General features: G+C 36.6%; 1 protein-coding gene across 1 annotated transcript; it reads left to right on the top strand.

The window, feature by feature from the left end:
• Positions 1 to 255: 255 nt before the first annotated feature.
• Positions 256 to 2,672, top strand: LOC129691865 (alpha-amylase 1-like). Its single transcript, XM_055628040.1, has 4 exons — positions 256 to 288; positions 978 to 1,100; positions 1,192 to 1,313; positions 2,539 to 2,672. Exons 1-4 carry the CDS (start codon positions 275 to 277, stop codon positions 2,670 to 2,672), a joined length of 393 nt encoding a protein of 130 aa, XP_055484015.1. The 5' UTR covers positions 256 to 274.
• Positions 2,673 to 10,085: the final 7,413 nt, after the last annotated feature.

Here is a 10,085-nt window from a genome sequence, read left to right as displayed (position 1 = left end):
GGTTCCAATTAGGAGGTTTATTAGGGGAAGGGGAGGAAAGGGGGAAGAGAAGGGGGAAGGAAAGAGGGAAGGGGTCACAGAGACCGACTTTGGACAAGGCAGGAGAGAAAGAGAAAGAGGAGGAGCTTCGAGTTCTCTTATAAGGTGACCCAGAGCATGTGGAGGTGGTTCCAGTTGGTCCATAGATGGCTTCACGGATGCCTGATATTCGGCTTGTCAGGTCCCTTGGGGCTGGCCATAGAGATGCCTGCTTATGGATCACAACAGTGAGAAGATGTCCTATTTAAAGTAAATATACACCATTTCACCATTTGATATATCTTAGGTCTTTCATCATTTGGCATCAATAAGTTTTATCTTCTACCATTCTTTATACAATCTGAATAGTTTAATATTGGTTACATATTATTTTCTAAACCGCAATTGCTCCTCTTTTTCCATTGGCATGTCATCACCACATAGCTCTGAAAATACAAAGTAACATTTTGCCTGTTTGTGATGAGTCTATTAGATCCCAGGAATGTTTGCCTACAGTCAAAAGAAGTTTATTATTATTATTATTATTATTATTATTATTATTATTATTATTATTATTATAAATTATCCTAAAATGTGATGTGTCAACACTATGAAATTACTTGCTTTATATAAAATTAATTGGAAATTTTGAATATTTCTACTATAACAACATATTCTTAAATCCAGATTTGTAGTCTGTATCATTTAGCATGAATGCTTTATTTTTCAAGTTTATCTTAATTTAATACAATGAATAATAATATTTAAAACAAAAATTGTGTTTTTAGACCTAAATGTGGACAATGCTCCTATGTATATTATCATAGAAAAGATTATTATATATATAGATATGGATATGAAAGTTAGACTTATGGAAATGTCATTTAATTAGACAACTGAGAATTCCATAAGCAAATTTACTCTAAGCACTGTGAACAATTTGCTCTTTTTGAATGCAGGAAGTGGGGAGAAAGTAGGGGTTTGGTGCCCTCTGACGGAACCCTTGTGTTTGTGGACAACCATGATAACCAGCGAGGACATGGTGCTGGAAGAGCCTCCATCTTGACATTCTGGGATGCTAGGTAGGAAAACGTTTGGTACTGCTGTATAACCTGCTTTAATGACAGTAATACATTATATACTTCTGCTTTCATACCATTTTGAAACTTTCAGGATGTACAAAATGGCTGTGGGATTCATGTTGGCTCATCCTTATGGATTCACAAGAGTTATGTCAAGTTACCATTGGCCAAGAAATTTCCAGAATGGACATAAGTTTTGGATTTATTCAAACTGTATTTTAATCCAGAAAAGAAAGAGATTCTGTTTTAACTTCACATGAAATTATAGCATATTATACTTATTATTATTCACTACATTTTTATAAAGTAAGAACACTGAAGAAGTACCTAATAATAAAAAAGAGAAAAAGTAAGAACAATGTACAGAATGCAAAGTGGTATGTTTGACTCATACACAGAGTTGACACAGAAACGTATCTATTAATACAAAAGAAAATTTCAAAAACCCTTTCTGCCAATGGTATAACAAATATTGGCATATGTAAAATATTTTCTTCTTCATGAAATGAGAAAGCATCTGATTAGAAGTTAACTAAGGAAACTATAATAGATGGAAATGTATGAGAATTATGGAACACTAATTGGCTGACCAATCAATATATGTGTGTGAATTCATTGGATAAATTTAAACATTTTCAAAACTAAACCAAAACTTAAGACTGTAAGATACTTAAAATGTTATATGACCTTTTCTGTTTCATTGGAAGAAACTAAACTCATATATAAACATCAAATATAAAACATAAATCTCTATAAATCAGACAAATAATTTTTTTAAGTTTTCTTTACAAGGTGAGAGTCTTTTGGTTATTTATTGAAATCACTTTTATTGTTGAAGGGCTTTTATGGGTAGAATATGTGGTTTAGTTGTCAGAAACTTATTTGCAATTTTTGTCATTATACAATGTGCATTTATACTTTCTTATATTTAGTAAGAAAAGTCAGGATATTTTATTAGTACACTTTGCCAGCAAGTAGTGAGAATCAAATATTATAAGTTGGAAACTGGTATAGTAAATGCAGTTTCATAGTTGTTTTTTGATGTTTATACTAGCCAAAAACTACTTCTTTGTTTTATGTATAAACTAAGGCACGGTCATGTGATGTATCATAATGGAGATTGTTTGGGTAGTAACTGGAGCCTTTTCTTTAATGCTAGTGTTTCTGACTCTCTTTCTCTCATTCCTGTAACATTGGAGAGTTTCTAGTGACACCAAGCATAAAATAAGAGGTTTGTAAATTGTTTCTGATGTTTTAAAGATGGTCGTAGAGAACCTGAATTTTCACATCAGTCAAGGACTCAGTGAAGGTCTGTAAAACATTGAAGAACTTAGAAAAAAATTAGACACAAAAGAGACGGAATTAGCACAATGGGCTTGGCTTTAGTTTTCTGTGGAAAGAGACAGACACATGCAATCAAATGACCTATTTCTCTTAGTAATTCAGGACGTTAATGACCGGGTTGGACCACCTAATAACAATGGAGCCACCAAAGAGGTGACCATTAATCCAGACACCACTTGTGGCAATGACTTGGTCTGTGAACATGTGAACATTGATGGCGTCAAATAAGGTGAGCCTGCCTCCTCCAGCTCCTGTCTAATAAGCTGTTTAAACTTTATTTTAAATTGTGGGCATTTAAGGGTACCAACATTTTACATGATGTTGTGCTTTCAGGAACATGGTTACCTTCAGAAATGTAGTCAATGCTCAGCCTTTCTCAAACTGGTGGGATAATGGCAACAACCAAGTAGTTTTTGGCAGAGGAAACTGAGGATACATTGTCTTTAATAATGATGATTGGTAAGTGGATTTCTCTTTAAATAGTTGTTAATATTGCAATTTATTTGTATCCGTCTTTCTGTTCACTTATATTTTTCTTATGTTAATCTGAAGGATTTAAGACACAAAATGAATACTGAGATGATAGAAGACAAAGTGTTTCTTGGTTTTATATTCTTTCATTCTTTGCATAAAATTTTGCTTTTGAGATCTTTCATCACATTCTTAATATATTCCTATGTATGTGCTCATTTGGCACTTTTTCCAAAGCACACAAATAGTAAAGATAAGTTTTAATGTCAATTAAACAATGTATATTAGGACTGGAGTACTTTTCCCACTAGTTCTGAATACCGAGTATAGTTTTTATTCAATATACTAATATACACTCTTTGAGTTTCTATTGCTTGGAATAGTTTAAAAGATTTTGTATACTTGTTCCTGTTCTATAATTTTCTGCAGATTTTTTTTTAATTTGGCTTCTAAAACTTTTTTATTGTCCTTTATCTCCTGTACATCTTCTTTAATCATTTTTTTTTTTCATCTGTAAAACTGTGGCTCAACACTACAGGTAAACTGTCCAAATCTAAAGTCAGCTTTCGATTCAGTTGAGAGCATCTTAGCATGAGCTATGTTTTAATGACCAAAACCAAACATGCAAGGAACATAGTCCATACCTTTTTGTTGTTGTTGTTGCAAGAACATACAACTAGTTGTTTAGGAGAAGCAGAATCAGTTTTGTGTATAAATCAAAAGAAATGCTAGAAGGGAGGACCTCCTCCCCCTCCATCTGACCCTAGCTTATCATGTCTCCTCAGGACTGGCTGCGATGTCCTCTTTTATGGCCTAGCCAGGCTGCTCTTCCCTAATGGGAGGGGAGTGGAAGAGCTCACTATTGAGTTCATGTCAGAAATAGTCCCTGTACCCCTTATTAGAGAACCCATTTGGACACTGAGCTACCATGGGCTATATCCAAGGAGGGGTTCTAGGTTATAGCCATACATGGTCCTTGGTTGGAGAAGCAGTTAGTGGACTTGGAAAGAGGCAGGGAGAAGACGAAGGAGGGAGGGTGAAATTGGGAGGGAATGAGGAAGGGGGCTACTGCTGGGATACAAAGTAAATAACCTGTGATTAATATAAAAAATAAAAAAGTAACTAAAATATGTAAAAGGATGCTATATGTATGTGGAAGAGAGCAAGGAGGGGTACATGGGAGGGTTTGTAGGAAAAGGAAGGGAGTCATGATACAATTATATTAAATCTCAAAATATAAAAGAAAAAAGAAATGATAGGTTATGTTTATTTCTAGAGTATCACTTTTGATATCATGTAAGCTAGGAACTTTTGAAGAAGTATTGCTATCAATATTTTTTTTGTGTGTGTTTGTTAAATTTTATTTTATTTTTTTAATTTTTTATTAATTATACTTTATTCATTTTGTATCCCCCCATAAGCCTCTCCCTCCTCCACTCCCTATCCCACCCTCCCTCCCCTTTCTGCATGCATGCCACTCCCCAAGTCCACTGATAGGGAGGTTCTCCTCTTCTTTCTCATCAAAAGTGGCTGCATTGTCCTCTACTGTGGCCTGATAAGGCTGCTCCCCCCTCAGGGGGAAGTGATCAAAGAGCAGGCCAATCAGATTATGTCAGAGGCAGTCCCTCTTCCCATCACTATGTAACCCACTTGGACACTGAACTGCCATGGGCTACACCTGTGCAGGGGTTCCAGGTCATCTCCACAAATAGTCCTTCCTTGGAATATGATTTTCTGGGAAGTTCCCTGTGTTCAAATTATCTTGTTCTGTTGCTCTCCTTGTGGAGTTCCCGTCCCCTCCAGCTCTTACTATTTCCCACTTCTTACCTAAAATTCCATTCACTCTGCCCATCAGTTGGCCATCAGGCTCAGCATCTGCTTTGACAGTCTATACTGCAGAAGCTTTCAGAGGCCCTCTGTGGCAGGTTTCAAGGTTGTTTTCTGTTTTCTTCTGGCTTTCAGAGGCCCTCTGTAGCAGGTTCTAAGGTTGTTTCCTATTTTCTTTTTCTTCTGATGTCCATCCTCTTTGCCTTTCAGGATGGGGATTGAACATTTTAGTTAGGGTCCTCTCTTTTGCTTAGTTTGTTTAGATGTACAGATTTTAGTGAGTTTATTCTATATTGTATGTTTATATGAGTGAGTATATACCATGCGTGTCTTTTTGCTTCTGGGACAAATCACTCAGGATGATCCTTTCCAGGTCCCACCATTTACCTGCAAATTTCATGATTTCCTTATTTTTCATTGCTGAGTAATACTCCATTGTATAGATGTACCACAGTTTCTGCATCCATTCTTCATTTGAGGGGCATCTGGGTTGTTTCCAGCTTCTGGCTATTACAAATAAAGCTGCTACAAACATGGTTGAGCAAATGTCCTTTTTGTGTACTTGTGCCTCTTTTGGGTATATGCCTAGGAGTGGTATGGCTGGATCTTGAGGAAGCGCTATTCCTAGTTGTCTGAGAAAGCGCCAGATTGATTTCCAGAGTGGTTGTACAACTTTACATTCCCTCTCCAGCATGTGTTGTCCCTTGAATTTTTCATCTTGGCCATTCTGATGGGTGTAAGGTGAAATCTCAGGGTTGTTTTGATTTGCATTTCCCTAATGGCTAATGAGGTTAAGCATTTCTTTAAGTGCTTCTCTGCCATTCGATATTCCTCTACAGAGAATTCTCTCTTTAGCTCTGTTCCCCATTTTTTAAGTGGATTACTTGGTTTATTGCTTTTCAGCTTGTTTAGTTCTTTATATATATTGGATATGAGTCCTCTGTCAGATAAAGGGTTGGTGATGATTCTTTCCCAATCTGTAGGCAGTCGATTTGTTTTGATGACAGTGTCCTTTGCTTTACAGAAGCTTTTCAATTTCATGAGGTCCCATTTATTGATGGCTGCTCTTAGAACCTGTGCTGTTGGTGTTCTGTTCAAGAAGTCGTCTCCTGTACCAATGAGTTCTAGGGTATTCCCCACTTTTTTTTCTAGCTGATTTAATGTGTCTGGTTTTATGTTGAGGTCTTTGATCCACTTGGACTTCAGTTTTGTGCAGGGTGATAAATATGGATCTATTTTCATTTTTCTACATGTAGACATCCATTTGGACCAGCACCATTTGTTGAAGATGCTATCTTTTTTCCATTGTATGGTTTTGGCATCTTTGTCAAAAATCAGGTGTACATAAGTGTGTGGGTTTATTTCTGGGTCTTCTGTTCGATTCCATTGATCCCCCTTTCTGTTTCTATGCCAGTACCATGCAGTTTTTATAACTGTTGCTCTATAGTACAGCTTGAGATCAGGGATAGAGATACCTCCAGAAGATCTTTTATTGTAGAGGATTGTTTTTAGCAATTTTCGGTTTCTTGTTATTCCATACGAAGTTGAGAATTTTTCTTTCCAGGTCTGTAAAGAATTGTGTTGGCAACTTGATGGGAATTGCATTAAATCTGTAGATTGCTTTTGGTAAGATGGCCATTTTTACTATGTTAATCCTGCCAAGCCATGAGCATGGGAGATCTTTCCATCTTCTCATATCTTCCTCTAATTCTTTCTTCAGAGACTTGAAATTTTTTTCATACAAGTCTTTGACTTGCTTGGTTAGGGTTACACCAAGGTACTTTATGTCATTTGTGGCTATTGTGAATGGTGTTGTTTCTCTAATTTCTTTCTCAGCCCTTTTGTCTTTTGTATACAGGAGTGCTACTGATTTTTTTGAGTTAATTTTGTATCCGGCCACTTTGCTGAAGGTGTTTATCAGCTGTAGGAGTTCCCTGGTAGAGTTTTTGGGGTCACTCATGTATACTATCATGTCATCTGCAAATAGTCATAATTTGACTTCTTCCTTTCCCATCTGTATCCCCTTGATCTCCTTCGACTGTCTTATTGCTCTAGCAAGGACTTCCAGCACTATGTTGAAGAGATATGGAGAGAGTGGGCAGCCTTGTCTTGTCCCTGATTTCAGTGGGATTGCTTTAAGTTTCTCTCCGTTCAATTTGATGTTGGCTATAGGCTTTCTGTATATCGCGTTTAGTATGTTTAGATATGTGCCTTGTATCCCTGATCTCTCCAGTATTTTAAACATGAATGGATGTTGGATTTTGTCAAATGCTTTTTCAGCATCTAGTTAGATTATCATGTGGTTTTTTTTCTTTCAGTTTCTTAATATGGTGGATCACATTGATGGATTTCCATATACTGAACCACCCCTGCATACCTGGGATGAAGCCTACTTGGTCATAGTGGATAATATCTTTGATGTGTTCTTGGATTCGGTTTGCTACTATTTTGTTAAGTATTTTTGCATCAATGTTCATAAGGGAGATTGGCCTGAAGTTCTCTTTCTTTGTTGAGTCTTTGTGAGGTTTAGGTACCAAGGTGATTGTGGCTTCATAGAATGAGTTTGGTAATGTTCCTTCTGTTTCTATTTTGTGGAATAGTTTGAAGAGAATTGGAGTTAGCTCTTCTTTAAAGGTCTGTTAGAATTCTGCACTGAAGCCATCTGGTCCTGGGCTTTTTTTGGATGGGAGACTTTTGATGACTGCTTCTATTTCTTTGGGGGATATAGGACTATTTAATTGATTTACCTGGTCCTGATTCAGCTTTGGTAAGTCAAATTGATCAAGAAAATTGTCCATTTCATTTAGATTTTCAAATTTTGTGGCATAGAGACTTTTGAAGTAAGTCCTAATGATTGTTTGGATTTCCTCAGTGTCTTTAGTTATGTCCCCCTTTTCATTTCTGATTTTGTTGATTTGGGTGGTGTCTCTCTGCCTTTTAGTTAGCTTGGCTAAGGGTTTGTCGATCTTGTTGATTTTCTCAAAGAACCAGCTCTTGGTTTCATTGATTCTTTGAATTGTTTCATTTGTTTCTAATTGATTGATTTCAGCCCTGAGTTTGATTATTTCCAGCAGTCTACTCCTTTTTGGTGTGTCTGCTTCTTCTTTTTCTAGGGTTTTTAAGTGGGCCATTAAGTTGCTTGAATGAGCTGTCTCAAATTTCTTCTTGAAGGCACTTAGTGCTATGAACTTTCCTCTTAGCACTGCTTTCATTGTGTCCCACAAGTTTGGGTATGTTGTGTCTTCATTTTCATTGAGTTCTAGGAAGACTTTAATTTCTTTGCTTATTTCTTCCCTGACTCAGCTGTCATTTAGTAACAAGTTGTTCAGTTTCTATGTGTGTGTAGGCTTTGTGCTATTTCTGTTGTTGTTGAAGTCCAGCTAATATTATTCCATGGTGATCAGACAGGATACAAGGGATTATTTCAGTCTTCTTGTATCTTTTCAGGCTTGCTTTGTGACCAACTATATGGTCTATTTTGGAGAAGGTTCCATGAGGTGCTGAGAAGAAGGTAAATTCTTTTGTGTTTGGGTGTAAAGTTCTGTAAATGTCTGTGAGGTCCATTTGATTCATGACCTCTGTCAGAGATATTGTTTCTTTGTTTAATTTCTGTTTTGTTGACCTGTCCTTTGTTGAGAGTGGGGTGTTGAAGTCCCCCACTATTAATGTGTGGGGATCTATATGCGGTTTAAATTTTATCAATGTTTCTTTTACAAATGTGGGTGCTCTTGTATTTGGGGCATAGATGTTCAGGATTGTGATGTCTTCTTGGTGGAATTTTCCCTTGATGAGTATGAAGTGTCCTTCCTCATCTCTTTTTATTAATTTTGGTTGAAAGTCTATTTTATCAGATATTAGAATGGCTACTCCTGCTTGTTTCTTGGGTCCATTTGCTTGGAAAGTCGTCTTCCAACTTTTTACCCTCAGGTAATGTCTGTCTTTGTGTCTTAGGTGTGTTTCTTGCATGCAACAGATTGCTGGGTTTTGTTTACGTATCCATTCTGTTAATCTGTGTTTTTTTACTGGAGAGTTGAGTCCATTGATGTTGAGAGAGATTAATGACCAGTGGCTGTTAGATACTTTGATTTTGATGTTGGCTGTGATCATAAGGTTTTGTGCTTGGTTGCTTTTTGTTTTGCTGTAGTAAGGTTAATTATTTCCTGTGTTTTCTTGACAGAAGCTAATTTTCTTGGGTTGTATTTTCGCTTCCAGTGTCTTCTGTAATGCTGGATTTGTTTGTAGGTATTTTTGAAATTTGTATTTGTCATTGAATATCTTGTTTTCTCCGTCTATGAGGACTGAGAGTTTTGCAGGGTATAGTAGCCTGGGTTGACATCTGTGTTCTCTTAGGGTCTGCACGATATTTGTCCAGGCCCTTCTGGCTTTCATAGTTTCTGTTGAAAAGTCAGGTGTGATTCTAATGGGTTTGCTGTTATATGTTACTTGGCCTTTTTCCCTTGCAGCTTTTAGTATTTTTTCTTTGTTCTGTATACTTACTGTTTTGATTATTATGTGGCGGGAGAATTTTCTTTTCTGGTCAAATTTGTTGGGTGTTCTGTAGGCCTCATGTATCCTTATTGGCTTCTCCTTTAACTTGGGGAAATTTTCTTCAATGATTTTGTTGAAAATATTTTCTGGGCCTTGGAGAAGGGAGTCTTCTTTTTCCTCTATTCCTATTATTCTTAGGTTTTGTCTTTTCATATTGTCTCGGATTTCTTGGACGGTCTGTGTCAGGAATTTTTTGGATTTAACATTTTCTTTGACAGATACATTGATTCTTTCCATTGTATCTTCTACACCTGAGATTCTTTCTTCCATTTCTTGTATTTTGTTGGTTATGCTTACCTCTGTAGTTCCTGTTTTCTTCCCTAAATTCTTCCTCTCCATAATTTCCTCCATTTGTGTTTTCTTTAATTTTTCTCGTTCTATCTTCAGGTCTTGAGTTGTTTTGTTTACTTCCTTCACCTGTCTGCTTATATTTTCCTCTTTTTCTTTTAGTTCTTTCAACTCTGTCTCTTTGATTTCTTTCAGTGATTTAATTATTTCTTCTCTGAAGGCCACAAGCTGTTTGGCTGCATCTTCCCGTATTTCTTCACGGATGGCCCTAATCTGCTTGTCTTTATTTTTCTCCATTTCTTTACGGATAGCCATGATCTGTTTGGTTTTATCTTCCTCTAATTCTTTACGTATTTTATCTGTTTCCTCCATTATTCTCTTCATCAACATAGATGTAAGGTCATCTTCTTGATTTTCTATTATGCTGCATTGTTCAGGGCTGTTCGCCCCTGGATGGCTGGGTTCTGGAGATGCCATATTGCTCTGTTTTTGTTGGATGAGCCTTTA

Source organism: Psammomys obesus, unplaced genomic scaffold (assembly GCF_907164565.1).
Source record: "Psammomys obesus unplaced genomic scaffold, mPsaObe1.curated_primary_1811, whole genome shotgun sequence".
In the NCBI taxonomy this organism is placed as follows: domain Eukaryota; kingdom Metazoa; phylum Chordata; class Mammalia; order Rodentia; family Muridae; genus Psammomys; species Psammomys obesus.
This window is presented reverse-complemented; position numbering and strand designations above follow the sequence as displayed.

Coding starts and splice junctions, on each gene's coding strand:
- LOC129691865 (XM_055628040.1), top strand. Junction 1,101..1,191: donor TTGACATTCTGGGATGCTAG/GTAGGAAAACGT, acceptor TGAAACTTTCAG/GATGTACAAAATGGCTGTGG. Junction 1,314..2,538: donor GTTTTGGATTTATTCAAACT/GTATTTTAATCC, acceptor TATTTCTCTTAG/TAATTCAGGACGTTAATGAC.